The sequence below is a fragment of the Solenopsis invicta genome, chromosome 6, assembly GCF_016802725.1.
Source record: "Solenopsis invicta isolate M01_SB chromosome 6, UNIL_Sinv_3.0, whole genome shotgun sequence".
Lineage (NCBI taxonomy): Eukaryota > Metazoa > Arthropoda > Insecta > Hymenoptera > Formicidae > Solenopsis > Solenopsis invicta.
Window position 1 is genome coordinate 7,511,602 of NC_052669.1, and position 15,990 is coordinate 7,527,591.

General features: G+C 35.5%; 1 protein-coding gene across 1 annotated transcript; it reads left to right on the forward strand.

Annotated features, from left to right (window-relative positions):
- Positions 1-12,237: 12,237 nt before the first annotated feature.
- On the forward strand, positions 12,238-15,058 carry LOC113004609. Its single transcript, XM_026138462.2, has 2 exons — positions 12,238-12,539; positions 14,218-15,058. The coding sequence occupies exons 1-2, from the start codon at positions 12,488-12,490 to the stop codon at positions 14,715-14,717; spliced, it is 552 nt and encodes a 183-aa protein (XP_025994247.2). The 5' UTR covers positions 12,238-12,487; the 3' UTR covers positions 14,718-15,058.
- The last annotated feature ends 932 nt before the right edge of the window (positions 15,059-15,990 follow it).

The following is a 15,990-nucleotide window of genomic DNA, read 5'->3' on the forward strand; positions in this document are numbered from 1 at the left end:
CAAAAGTTTCGAAGTTTGACTGATATAAGTCTTTCGTTTTTTACTTTAGCGATTCGATCCATCATGATAAAAGTTAGAACTCTTCTGGGGGCAATCAGAACACAGAAATATTGGAAAAATTCGCAAAAAAAATTTTTCGCAAAAATTTTGGTCTGATATAAGTCTTTCGTTTTTCACTTTAGCGATTCGATCCATCATGAAAAAAGTTAATATTCTTCTGGGGTTATCAGAACACACAGATATTGGAGAAAAACGCAAAAATAATTTTACTCAAAAATTTCGAAATCTGACAGATATAAGTCTTTCGGCCGGGCGGAGATGGCCAAGCTTTCCATCTCCCGTGAATCTGTGGGAGCCGACGCCCATCTACGAGGCACGGCTAGGCCCGGGACCGCTCCGGCGGGGGCCGGAACCCCAGGCCCATACCGCCAACAACAACATGTGAAGAGGCGGGGAGGGTACGGTGTCCCCTCTCCACGACCTAAGGCAGACAATCCTCGATGCCCTGCCGGGGGTCCCAAGGTTTGGGTGCCCCCGGCGAGACGAGTCGGCTAAGCCGACAGGTCCGTGGGGCTCCGGAAGTATGCTGCACGCGTTCCCGGAGTCCCCCAGTCGTGGACCATGGCAGGACACCCGGAGAGGTTTTAGTGGGTATGTCTCCGCCGACACGTCGTCGGCGGGGAAGAGCCCCACATAACCACCAGTCCTCCCCCGAGGTCTGGGGTATGCGGTAACGCATTTCCTCTCCGTAAACAAAAAAAAAAAAAAAAATATATAAGTCTTTCGTTTTTCACTTTAGCGATTCGATCCATCATGATAAAAGTTAGAACTCTTCTGGGGGCTATCAGAACACAGAAATATTGGAGAAATTCGCAAAAAAAATTTTTCTCAAAAATTTTGGTCTGATATAAGTCTTTCGTTTTTCACTTTAGCGATTCGATCCATCATGAAAAAAGTTAATACTCTTCTGGGGTTATCAGAACACACAGATATTGGAGATAATCGCAAACATAATTTTACTCAAAAATTTCGAAGTTTGACTGATATAAGTCTTTCGTTTTTCACTTTAGCGAATCGATCCATCATGATAAAAGTTAGAACTCTTCTGGGGGCTATCAGAACACAGAAATATTGGAGAAATTCGCAAAAAAAATTTTTCACAAAAATTTTGGTCTGATATAAGTCTTTCGTTTTTCACTTTAGCGATTCGATCCATCATGAAAAAAGTTAATACTCTTCTGGGGTTATCAGAACACACAGATATCGGAGAAAATCGCAAAAATATTTTTACTCAAAAATGTCGAAGTTTGACTGATATAAGTCTTTCGTTTTTCACTTTAACGATTCGATCCATCATGATAAAAGTTAGAACTCTTCTGGGGGCTATCAGAACACAGAAATATTGTTGAAATTCGCAAAAAAAATTTCACTCAATAATTTCGAACTCTGACAGATATAAGTCTTTCGTTTTTCACTTTAGCGATTCGATCCATGGTGATAAAAGTTACAACACTTCTGGCGGCTATAAGAACACAGAAATATTGGAGAAATTCGCAAAAAAAATTTTTCTCAAAAATTTTGGTCTGATATAAGTCTTTCGTTTTTCACTTTAGCGATTCGATCCATCATGAAAAAAGTTAATACTCTTCTGGGGTTATCAGAACACACAGATATTGGAGAAAATCGCAAAAATAATTTTACTCAAAAATTTCGAAGTTTGACTGATATAAGGCTTTCGTTTTTCACTTTAGCGATTCAATCCATCATGATAAAAGTTAGATCTCTTCTGGTGGCATTCAGAACACAGAAATATTGGAGAAATTCGCAAAAAATTTTTTCTGAAAAATTTTGGTCTGTTATAAGTCTTTCGTTTTTCACTTTAGCGATTCGATCCATCATGAAAAAATTTAATACTCTTCTGGGGTTATCAGAACACACAAATATTGGAGAAAATCGCAAAAATAATTATACTCAAAAATTTCGAAGTTTGACTGATATAAGTCTTTCGTTTTCCACTTTAGCGATTCGATCCATCATGATAAAAGTTAGAACTTTTCTGGTGGCTACCGGAACACAGAAATATTGGAGAAATTCGCAAAAAAAATTTTTCTCAAAAATTTTGGTCGGATATAAGTCTTTCGTTTTTCACTTTAGCGATTCGATCCATCATGATAAAAGTTAGAACTCTTCTGGGGGCAATCAGAACACAGAAATATTGGAGAAATTTGCAAAAAAAATTTTTCGCAAAAATTTTGGTCGGATATAAGTCTTTCGTTTTTCACTTTAGCGATTCGATCCATCATGAAATAAGTTAATACTCTTCTGGGGTTATCAGAACACACAGATATTGGAGAAAATCGCAAAAATAATTTTACTCAAAAGTTTCGAAGTTTGACTGATATAAGTCTTTCGTTTTTCACTTTAGCTATTCGATCCATCATGATAAAAGTTAGAACTCTTCTGGGGCTATCAGAACACAGAAATATTGGAGAAATTCGCAAAAAAAATTTTTCTCAAAAATTTTGGTGTGATATAAGTCTTTCCTTTTTCACTTTAGCGATTCGATCCATCATGAAAAAAGTTAATACTCTTCTGGGGTTATCAGAACACACAGATATTGGAGATAATCGCAAAAATAATTTTACTCAAAAATTTCGAAATCTGACAGATATAAGTCTTTCGTTTTTCACTTTAGCAATTCGATCCATGGTGATAAAAGTTAGAACACTTGTGGCAGCTATCAGAACACAGAAATATTGGAGAAATTCGCAAAAAAAATTTTTCTCAAAAATTTTGGTCTGATATAAGGCTTTCGTTTTTCGCTTTATCGATTCGATCCATCATGATAAAAGTTAGAACTCTTCTGGGGGCTATCAGAACACAGAAATATTGGAGAAATTCGCAAAAAAAATTTTTCTCAAAAATTTTGGTCGGATATAAGTCTTTCGTTTTTCACTTTAGCGATTCGATCCATCATGAAAAAAGTTAATACTCTTCTGGGGTTATCAGAACACACAGATATTGGAGAAAATCGCAAAAATAATTTTACTCAAAAATGTCGATGTTTGACTGATATAAGTCTTTAGTTTTTCACTTTATCGATTCGATCCATCATGAAATAAGTTAATACTCTTCTGGGGTTATCAGAACACACAGATATTGGAGAAAATCGCAAAAATAATTTTACTCAAAAGTTTCGAAGTTTGACTGATATAAGTCTTTCGTTTTTCACTTTAGCGATTCGATCCATCATGATAAAAGTTAGAACTCTTCTGGGGGCAATCAGAACACAGAAATATTGGAAAAATTCGCAAAAAAAATTTTTCGCAAAAATTTTGGTCTGATATAAGTCTTTCGTTTTTCACTTTAGCGATTCGATCCATCATGAAAAAAGTTAATATTCTTCTGGGGTTATCAGAACACACAGATATTGGAGAAAAACGCAAAAATAATTTTACTCAAAAATTTCGAAATCTGACAGATATAAGTCTTTCGGCCGGGCGGAGATGGCCAAGCTTTCCATCTCCCGTGAATCTGTGGGAGCCGACGCCCATCTACAAGGCACGGCTAGGCCCGGGACCGCTCCGGCGGGGGCCGGAACCCCAGGCCCATACCTCCAACATCAACAGGTGAAGAGGCGGGGAGGGTACGGTGTCCCCTCTCCACGACCTAAGGCAGACAAGCCTCGATGCCCTGCCGGGGGTCCCAAGGTTTGGGTGCCCCCGGCGAGACATGTCGGCTCAGCCGACAGGTCCGTGGGGCTCCGGAAGTATGCTGCACGCGTTCCCGGAGTCCCCCAGTCATGGACCATGGCAGGACACCCGGAGAGGTTTTAGTGGGTATGTCTCCGCCGACACGTCGTCGGCGGGGAAGAGCCCCACATAACCACCAGGCCTCCCCCGAGGTCTGGGGTATGCGGTAACGCATTTCCTCTCCGTAAACAAAACAAAAAAAAAAATATATAAGTCTTTCGTTATTCACTTTAGCGATTCGATCCATCATGATAAAAGTTAGAACTCTTCTGGGGGCTATCAGAACACAGAAATATTGTTGAAATTCGCAAAAAAAATTTCACTCAATAATTTCGGACTCTGACAGATATAAGTCTTTCGTTTTTCACTTTAGCAATTCGATCCATGGTGATAAAAGTTAGAACACTTCTGGCAGCTATCAGAACACATTAATATTGGAGAAATTCGCAAAAAAAATTTTTCTCAAAAATTTTGGTCTGATATAAGTCTTTCGGTTTTCACTTTAGCGATTCGATACATCATGAAAAAAGTTATTACTCTTCTGGGGTTATCAGAACACACAGATATTGGAGAAAATCGCAAAAATAATTTTACTCAAAAATTTCGAACTTTGACTGATATAAGGCTTTCGTTTTTCGCTTTATCGATTCGATCCATCATGATAAAAGTTAGAACTCTTCTGGGGGCTATCAGAACACAGAAATATTGGAGAAATTCGCAAAAAAAATTTTTCTCAAAAATTTTTGTCGGATATAAGTCTTTCGTTTTTCACTTTAGCGATTCGATCCATCATGAAAAAAGTTAATACTCTTCTGGGATTATCAGCACACACAAATATTGGAGAAAATCGCAAAAATAATTTTACTCAAAAATTTCGAAGTTTGACTGATATAAGTCTTTCGTTTTTCACTTTAGCGATTCGATCCATCATGATAAAAGTTAGAACTCTTCTGGTGGCTATGAGTACACAGAAATATTGGAGAAAGTCGCAAAAAAAATTTCACTCAATATTTTCGAACTCTGACAGATGTAAGTCTTTCGTTTTTCACTTTAGCGATTCGATCCATCGTGATAAAAGTTAGAACACTTCTGGCGGCTGTCAGAACACAGAAATATTGGAGAAATTCGCAAAAAAAATTTTTCTCAAAAATTTTGGTCTGATATAAGTCTTTCGTTTTTGACTTTAGCGATTCGATCCATTATGATAAAAGTTAGAACTCTTCTAGGGCTATCAGAACACAGAATTATTGGAGAAATTCGCAAAAAGAATTTCACTCAATAATTTCGAACTCTGACAGATATAGGTCTTTCGTTTTTCTCTTTAGCGATTCGATCCATCATGAAAAAACTTAATACTCATCTGGGGTTATCAGAACACAGAAATATTGGAGAAATTCGCAAAAAAAATTTTTCACAAAAATTTTGGTCTGATATAAGTCTTTCGTTTTTCACTTTAGCCATTCGATCCATCATGAAAAAATTTAATACTCTTCTGGGGTTATCAGAACGCACAAATATTGGAGAAAATCGCAAAAATAATTTTACTCAAAAATTTCGAAGTTTGACTGATATAAGTCTTTCGTTTTTCACTTTAGCGATTCGATCCATCATGATAAAAGTTAGAACTCTTCTGGGGGCTATCAGAACACAGAAATATTGGAGAAATTCGCAAAAAAAATTTTTCTCAAAAATTTTGGTCTGATATAAGTCTTTCGTTTTTCACTTTAGCGATTCGATCCATCATGAAAAAAGTTAATACTCTTCTGGGGTTATCAGAACACACAGAAATTGGAGATAATCGCAAACATAATTTAACTCAAAAATTTCGAAGTTTGACTGATATAAGTCTTTCGTTTTTCACTTTAGCGATTCGATGCATCATGATAAAAGTTAGAACTCTTCTGGGGGCTATCAGAACACAGAAATATTGGAGAAATTCGCAAAAAAAATTTGTCACAAAAATTTTGGTCTGATTTAAGTCTTTCGTTTTTCACTTTAGCCATTCGATCCATCATGAAAAAATTTAATACTCTTCTGGGGTTATCAGAACACACAAATTTTGGAGAAAATCGCAAAAATAATTTTACTCAAAAATTTCGAAGTTTGACTGATATAAGTCTTTCGTTTTTCACTTTAGCGATTCGATCCATCATGATAAAAGTTAGAACTCTTCTGGTGGCTATCAGAACACAGAAATATTGGAGAAATTCGCAAAAAATATTTCACTCAATAATTTCGAACTCTGACAGATATAAGTGTTTCGTTTTTCACTTTAGCAATTCGATCCATGGTGATAAAAGTTAGAACACTTCTGGCAGCTATCACAACACAGAAATATTGGAGAAATTCGCAAAAAAAATTTTTCTCAAAAATTTTGGTCTGATATAAGTCTTTCGTTTTTCACTTTAGCGATTCGATCCATCATGATAAAAGTTAGAACTCTTCTGGGGGCTATCAGAACACAGAAATATTGGAGAAATTCGCAAAAAAAATTTTTCTCAAAAATTTTGGTCGGATATAAGTCTTTCGTTTTTCACTTTAGCGATTCGATCCATCATGATAAAAGTTAGAACTCTTCTGGGGGCAATCAGAACACAGAAATATTGGAGAAATTCGCCAAAAAAATTTTTCGCAAAAATTTTGGTCGGATATAAGTCTTTCGTTTTTCACTTTAGCGATTCGATCCATCATGAAAAAAGTTAATACTCTTCTGGGGTTATCAGAACACAGAAATATTGGAGAAATTCGCAAAAAATATTTCACTCAATAATTTCGAACTCTGACAGATATAAGTCTTTCGTTTTTCACTTTAGCGATTCGATCCATCATGATAAAAGTTAGAACTCTTCTGGGGGCTATCAGAACACAGAAATATTGGAGAAATTCGCAAAAAAAATTTGTCACAAAAATTTTGGTCTGATATAAGTCTTTCGTTTTTCACTTTAACCATTCGATCCATCATGAAAAAATTTAATACTCTTCTGGGGTTATCAGAACACACAAATTTTGGAGAAAATCGCAAAAATAATTTTACTCAAAAATTTCGAAGTTTGACTGATATAAGTCTTTCGTTTTTCACTTTAGCGATTCGATCCATCATGATAAAAATTAGAACTCTTCTGGTGGCTATCAGAACACAGAAATATTGGAGAAATTCGCAAAAAAAATTTCACTCAATAATTTCGATCCCTGACAGATATAAGTGTTTCGTTTTTCACTTTAGCAATTCGATCCATGGTGATAAAAGTTAGAACACTTCTGGCAGCTATCACAACACAGAAATATTGGAGAAATTCGCAAAAAAAATTTTTCTCAAAAATTTTGGTCTGATATAAGTCTTTCGTTTTTCACTTTAGCGATTCGATCCATCATGAAAAAAGTTAATACTCTTCTGGGGTTATCAGAACACACAGATATTGGAGAAAATCGCAAAAATAATTTTACTCAAAAATGTCGAAGTTTGACTGATATAAGTCTTTAGTTTTTCACTTTAGCGATTCGATCCATCATGATAAAAGTTAGAACTCTTCTGGGGGCTATCAGAACACAGAAATATTGTTGAAATTCGCAAAAAAAATTTTACTCAAATATTTCGAACTCTGACTGATATCAGTCTTTCGTGTTTCACTTTATCGATTCGATCCATCATCATAAAAGTTAGAATTCTTCTGGGGGCTATCAGAACACAGAGATATTGGAGAAATTCGCAAAAAAAATTTTTCTCAAAAATTTTGGTCTGATATAAGTCTTTCGTTTTTCACTTTAGCGATTCGATCCATCATGAAAAAAGTTAATACTCTTCTGGGGTTATCAAAACACACAGATATTGGAGAAAATCGCAAAAATAATTTTACTCAAAAATTTCGAAGTTTGACTGATATAAGTCTATCGTTTTTCACTTTAGCGATTCGATCCATCATGATAAAAGTTTGAACTTTTCTGGTGGCTATCAGAACACAGAAATATTGGAGAAATTCGCAAAAAAAATTTCACTCAATAATTTCGAACTCTGTCTGATATAAGACTTTCGTTTTTCACTTTAGCGATTCGATCCATCATGATAAAAGTTAGAACTCTTCTGGTGGCTATCAGAACACAGAAATATTGGAGAAATTCGCAAAAAAAATTTCACTCAATAATTTCGAACTTTGACTGATATAAGTCTTTCGTTTTTCACTTTAGCGATTCGATCCATCGTGATGAAAGTTAGAACTCTTCTGGGGGCTATCAGGACACAGAAATATTGGAGTAATTCGCAAAAAAAATATTTCTCAAATATTTTGGTGTGATATAAGTCTTTGGTTTTTCACTTTAGTGATTCGATCCATCATGAAAAAAGTTAATACTCTTCTGGGGTTATCAGAACACACAGATATTGGAGAAAATTGCTAAAATAATTTTACTCAAAAATTTCGAAGTTTGACTGATATAAGTGTTTCGTTTTTCACTTTAGCGATTCTATCCATCATGATAAATGTTAGAACTCTTCTGGGGACTATCAGAACACAGAAATATTGCAGAAATTCGCAAAAAATTTTTTCTCAAAAATTTTGGTCTGATATGAGTCTTTCGTTTTTCACTTTAGCGATTCGATACATCATGAAAAAAGTTAATACTCTTCTGGGGTTATCAGAACACATTGCCGTCATTGTCACCATAGCATTCATTACATCATATCCATCCTATTGCCATTACATTTCCATTATTTCCACAATTTCCATCATTGCCAGTAGTCCCATTATTGCCATCATTGCATTCATTTCAATATTGCCATTCCATTGCCATCATTTTCATCATTGCATTTTCTTAGCTACCATTTCCATCATTACTATTAATGCCATCATTGCAATAATTATTATAATTGCCGTCATTGTCACTTTTATCATTTCCATTTTTGCCATTCCATTACCATTATTACACCATCATTGCATTTATTCCATTAATGTCATTGTCACAAATACCACCATTTCCGCCACTGCTATCATTGCCATCTAATTGAAATAATTTCCATCATTGCATTCTTTCCATAATTGCATTCTTTCCATCAATGCCATCCAATGGGATGGCCTATTTTTCATCTTTTCCATCATTGTCATTATTGCCATCGTTGCCATCATTGTCATCCCATTTTCATCATTGCCATTATTATTACGCCATTGCTGCCACTGCCGACATTGCCACCATTTTTATTATTGCCATCATTGCCATCTTTTTGATAATATTTCCATCATTGCATTCATTCCATTATGCGATTCTATTTCCATATTGCCATTCCATTGCCATCATTAACATCGAGAACATTGTCATAATTGCCATCATTTCCACCATTGCCGTCATTGCCGTCAGGCTATATATATTGTCATTGTCATCATTTCCATTATTGCCATTCCATTAACATCATTGCATTCATTCCAATATTTCCATCCCATTGCCATCCCATTTCCATCATTTCCACAATTGCCATCGATTAATATCGAGAAGAATTTGATTAAAATCCTTTACTTTACTGATTAACACTTTAATACCTTATATCGTATATTATTATATAATTCTTTATTAATTTTTTTTTGTAAAGTTTTGATTAATCTTTACGTGATATTTCGTAAAAACTGTTGAAAGGTTCTATTAAAATCAGATCAATAATCTTCACGTTTGTAAGTTAGAGAATAAAAATAATACTTAAGTATCCATATATTTCATTGATTTTTATTACATTATTACATTATTATTATTTATTGTGCCATATTAATCGCGCGTAGTGTCATTTGTAAATCATGCGTATGCATGTATATGCCATTGTAACATAATAAAAAAAGAGTGGGCGCTTTCTAGTCTCTTTACGTCCCTGCGCAGAAATCGTCCGAAATCCTCTTTCTGAATTTTACGGCCTAAACGTAGCACGAAAAACCTTAATGGATCGTGAGGGGAGTGAAGAGGAGGGTATGCATAGAGATAACATCGCCGCTTGCTCCATGTCTATCACCGCGATGCTTTCTCTCTCTAACTGAAGGCCTAAACAATTAAAGGACAATCACGTTAAAAGAGAAAGAGAGAAAGAGTGAAAGAAAGAGAGAGAGAGTTGCGTCAAGATTTAAAAAAATTAAAAAAGCTAATTTTTTCAAAAGCATAATTTGAAGACATTTAAGTAATAAAGAATTATGTAAAAATAAAAAGATGGTATATTTATTCGTGGAAAGACATTTATTTCTTCTTCATCATATGATGCGATGTTAATTACAATTATTTTTTAAGTACTGCGTAAAATAAATGTTTCTTTATTAAAGAACCAAATTCTCTCTGTTACTATTAAACATCTTTTTTAAGTAAAAATATGATTGTGCAAAATATGGGCATAAACATATTGATATGTGTTAATATCAATGTTAATGTAAATAATTCAGACTATAATAAATAAAAAATTACACGAAAGTAGACGTAATTAATCATTTGTGCACATTCTCGACCCTTGTTCTGGATGCAACATACGCGATACGCGTCAGATTTTATTTGCAGCAAAATGGATGTTAGCACGGACAACAACCTACATCCATTTCTCGAGAGTTGGATGTGGGTTGTTGTCCGTGCTAACATCCACACTGTTTTTAACGGCGAGTTGCAAAATAGATGTGACACGTAGTTCCTATTCTGACCAGAATGGATGTGCGTCACTAGTGTACGGGAGTTTCGAAGCGTTATAGGAAAAAGGCCGCCGTGGCCGCTCTCAGGTTCCTCTCTGGCGTGACCAAACATAACCTTACAAATTTACAAATGTTACAATCTCGTGCAATACTAGAGAACCTAGAGAGAAACCTTGTCTTTAACTATCACATAGCACTGCTGAAAACCACGAAAACATGGATATTACCGACGCAAAGAATGGACATCATAAAGTCAGTAATAATCTGCAGTCGATAAATTTGCTAATCATTTTATCAATTATCGCTCTGCAATGTTTGATATTTACCAAAGTCAATTATTGACAAAAATTTCAATTTTAAAAAATCGACAAAGTATCAGGAAACTATAATCTGCTAGGAGATTGCATATCTGACTTCTCAAGAATTTTTCACACTTCTAAAAATTTTTAAAATTTTCAAGAATCTTTTGTAATTGAAGAATGTTTTTGAACTCTTAAAATTCTTTATATATTCAAGAATAGACGGAATTCCCCAAATGTTTTGATATGCTTGCACGAACACTTCATTCAGACAATGCAAAATATAGACACGAGACTTGCATAGCATATCGGAACTATTATTAGAACGCTTATTTGCACGCGCGGCACGCGCGTACTTTTAATAAAATTTATCAAAACCTTGATTATTTGTTAATCTTTTTGAATATGGTATATATAATGTGTATATTTTTTAATAATCATTTAAATAATCAACTTGACACTCTCTACTTTTTCTGAAAATTAATTGAGTGTTAAATTAACGATCGCTATGTAGAAAATGATCAACAAACGGAAGTATGTATGTCGCAACAGGCATGGTTTCCGATTACCACATTTTATTTAATCCATCGCATCTGCCCATCGAATACCGAAACCTTGGTGGGGCAGATGGTGGTGTCGGAAAGAAGTATGATTACATAGCAGGTGTATAATGCTGAGTGCGCGCACGACAGGTGAAATGGCTCAGGACTTTAATTCCTTACTTATGCGCTCGTACACAAGATCGCTACTGAATTTTTAGAAATCCACGTCTTGGCGAAAATATAGCTTAAAACGTACATTGGAACTTGAAACATGGTAATTAAGTAATGAAAACGTAGTTGAACTTTTTAAAAAACAATTGGAACATCAGAACGTAGGAACCTATAAGCATACATAATTCCTAGAATATTATATAAATATTATTTTAAAAATTAAAATAACATTACTATCAATATTCTAAGAGTATTATTAAACATTTTTTTAATATTGTAAAAATATACAATTTTGAAATTTGAAAAGAAATAAACATTTCTTGATATAAATTATAAAATTATTAATACTAAATGGCGCGTTTAAACTCTATTTTTTTGCGTAAACTTTATTTTATTTTAACAAAGAAATATATTTACCTTAATATTTTAGAAATATTATTTAATATTATTTAATATTTAAAATTATATAAAATATTACGTTTAATATTTTAAAAACATATCTAGAATATTACTTAATATCAAATAATATTACGAGGTTGTAGGGGAAGCGAAGGATGCTGTATGATGCTTCAAGAAGCTTCCTATTTTTGTGAGGGCGGTCAATAGATTAAAAACGAAGGAATAACGCATCCCGCGTGTCTCGTGCAAACGAAAAACAGCTTAATTTCTATGTCTTCAATTCAACGATGAAAGAATCGAGCAAACAATCGTAAATTTCATTGTCGAGGATTGCGGCGGGATTTTGTATTGCGCGCGAGTGGTACCTCGATCAGGACGATTTATTTCGGGCACCGATGACAAAGGAGACACGAGCGCGGAATACGCGATCGATCGTCCCGGCACCGATCAGTTCGTTCACGCGTGTGCACGTGCGGTCGATGGGAATTAATCGCTTCTCATGCTCCGCGCGCACGACGCACCGCGCTTCATCGGTTTTTCCCAGAGCGACGCGATTTCCGAGCCGATACCTCTCGCTTCCTCGTAAATAAGATCCGGCGCGACGGGGGAGAGGATGTACAATTTCGCCGGATGAATACTGAAACGGCGTTGTACGTCGCACCTCGGCGATCGGCGTCGCGCTCCTCATGATGAGAATACCAGTCACCAGCGACCGTGATAGCACAAAGAGAGGAAAAGGTAATAAAAGTCAGGTAAAAGTTCGGAGTTTCGGAGTCACGTTTTTCCCCGATGTGCGCACCTGTTCCGAAAAATAATCGAACGATTTTTCCGATTTGTTCCGAGGGAACACCAGGGCTCCTCTTTATTCCGGTGACTGTAAATCGTGCCGCCGTACGGTGTCACAAAGACATCCGGCAGGTATAAAACAAATCCCGGTTTCTTCGCAGTCGGCAATCCTTCCGGCCAAACTAGTTTCGGTGGGTCCAATTAATCCCGTCGGCGGGAATTGACTCGAATGACGATGGATGCACCGCGATCGCGATCATATCGTGAAACGAAGTCGAACTGCATCAGAGATAACTTGGCGTCACGAAGGAAAAAGAAATGGGTCTTAAGTAATAAAAATATTCTGGCGAACTAAAATTATTTTATCGAGAGATATCTTCGGGAGATTTTTCATGGTCGTCAATTTTTGAATTTCTGAACAAATATTTATAACTAAATTTTTGAAAATTGATATCAACCGTAACTGTGGCTATAAGTAAATTTTATTTGAAAAATATACCGCGTTTTACAATGTTTTATATCACTTTGACAAACAGAATATTTCATAATTTTTTTTAGAATTTTTTTATAAAGTTTGTCAACTTTTTCTCAGATTTGTTATATTTTTTAGAAAATTTCAGAATTCACATATGTATGAAAAATTCTGAGAGAAGATATAGACTTTTTTAGTACTTCTGTAAATAGTTTTCCGAATTAGAACACTTTATGAAGCAGAAACATTTTGAGGAAAAGTTTTACCAAGTTATTCACAGGTTGATTGATAACTCTGATAAAAACTTTTCTTAGAATCTTTATAGAAATTTAATAATTTTTGTATAAGTTGTCTTTTTGTAAAAAATATTTCAAATCTTTTATACAAATCTTAGAATATTTGAACACTTTATAAAGTATTCCAATTCATACAAATAAAAATAAAAATTATGAGAAAAGTTTTCACCAGATCAATCTATTAATTCGAGCAGATCTCTCGCGACTCAGTTTCGCATATTCGTATCGATCGATATCTAATTCTATTCGTAAAGAATAAGGATCGCTAAGCACCACTCTCAAACGCGAAGTATAGTGTTTCAATGTCAGTCACAGGAAGTAACTCGATACAGTTGGCTTCTGAACACGTGCGGATGCTTAAGCAGAATACGTCGGCCGTCAACCGGATGGGATTCGCACGATTAAGCGCCGGATCGGCTTTGATGATATCGACGATATTGATATGAATCAAGCATATTGATTCTATAAAACATGCCTTGGCAAATGGATGCAAACACATTTCACGAACGATTAGACTCGACGATGATTTATTAGCTTAAAAAGTTGCTTGAATAATTCATTAATTAAATTCATAAATTAAAGAAAAAGAAAGAAGGCTCTGTAGTATGAAACGCGTTCAGTATTGTGTTTCATACATGTATTGATATTTATTTTACATCATCTTTCATAGATTTTTGTTCTTATATTAATTTTCATTAATTAAGGCTTAGTTTTTTTATAATAAATATGTATAGATTTAATTCACTGTTTAATTTGTTCGTGTCATTTGTTATTTATTTTTTTATTACAAAAAAATGGATGATCCCGGATTCAGGATAAAAATTAAAAGAATAACTTGATCTGTTTTGTGTTGATGTCGAAGCGAAGCACTGGTCCACCGGAAGGACGACGGTCGGCATGAGAGCCACTGATAAGCAGAAGGGCGCGTGCCAAGGGTTCGCATCTGCCGTAGTTGGTTTTACAGCCCCATGTCCCTCTCTGGCAAGGGAAGGCCGCCACCATCGTCAGCATCGCCGTCTCACGTATGCCAGTCTCCGGTTACAAAAAAAAGGGAACGAAGAAACGAAAGAGGGAGGAACGTTTCCGCAGGAAGCTCCGCCAGGATCCCTCTTTCGCCCCTCGTCGAACGCCCTTTCTCGTGAACGCGCGGACGAGCCGCAGCGGCGGATAATCGTATGTGCGAGTCGTATGCAATTATTGCGCTCGAAGGATCAGAGCGAGCGGAGGATAGCTTTTTTACCTCGCATCGCGATCACTGTGATTTCGCATTGCCAACAATTTACCCTCGCGCGTCCGAGAACAGTACCGCGTCCGTGCACCTCGATGAGTATCCTCGACGAGAATTATGCGAGTCGCGGCTAAGTGAACGCCGCGATTACTTATTAGCCGCACGTAACTAAGTCGGGCACAAAAACGCGAATTGATCCTTGGCGAGCGTCGCAAAAACTGAATGAGCGGCAAATGAGATATCAGCGGCAAATGAGACGTCGAATGGAAAGATACGCGATGAGTTATTTAGATAAATAATAATTCATATTTAGATGGAAAGCTATAATTTAAAGCTATTCCTCTATCTTGAAGATTAATAAATTAAATTAAAAATCGCGCCCGATATTCTCAATTTCGACTTCACATTACTAGCTTGTGCCAGCGAGGGAAAATTTTTGAAATTTCCCTATAAGCGCTACAATATTTTTAGAATATTATACGAATATTATTAAACATTAAAATAATATTCCGAGAATATTATTCAATATTGTTAATATTATTGTAATATTATAAGAATATTGTATTAATATGTTCGTTTTATGTAACATTTGTGGTACATACATATATTATTTCAGTATTCGTGGAATGTTATAAAAATGTTCTACGAATATTATTTTAAAAATTAATGTGAATGATTGTACATAAAATGTATTCATAAACTTTATAACATTTAAAAATTGTAATATTCTCGATAATTAAAAATGTTGAAGTAAATAATATTATTTACTTCTCATATAATAGTCATATAATATTATCAGGAGTGTAACTACTTTCTATTAATATTAAATAATATTTTAGGAATATTATTTGACATTAAATAATATTGTAGCGCTAGGGTTGTTGAAAGAAAATCTCGAATTTACCCATTCAATTTTCCTTCTGCCTCACGATGGAAAAGGTAAATTCAATAGAAGAATTCTGTTTGCCGGATTTAATGGCTGTTGAGTCGCGGACGGCCAAAATACATATCCCAGAACAGTCAATACGTCCCTGTAGCGGGGCCCCGAAGGAAGGGGACCGCAGGTAAGCAGCTGCGAGCATCTGCAGGGGCAGCGCGGCAGCCGCGTGTTTAAATTAGTCCCGGCACAACTGTCGTGCGCGCAGCATGTACGAAAGACCGTTCTCGGGTCCGGTGTGTTGGAAATTGGATTGATGAAAAATCGTGAGAGAAACCAGCGCTGAATTTGTTTCAAATCGTCTAGGTTGTCGTCGCGCTAGCGGACACGACCGATCCATTTCGATATTAACGTCAAAATTAACTTTCCGGTAAAACGGGATCGGTAAAAGGTCGTCCGCGATAAAAGCTTTGACAAAATATACTTTTCTTTTTTTAACTACCGCGATCAACAATTAAGTGATCAAGGGA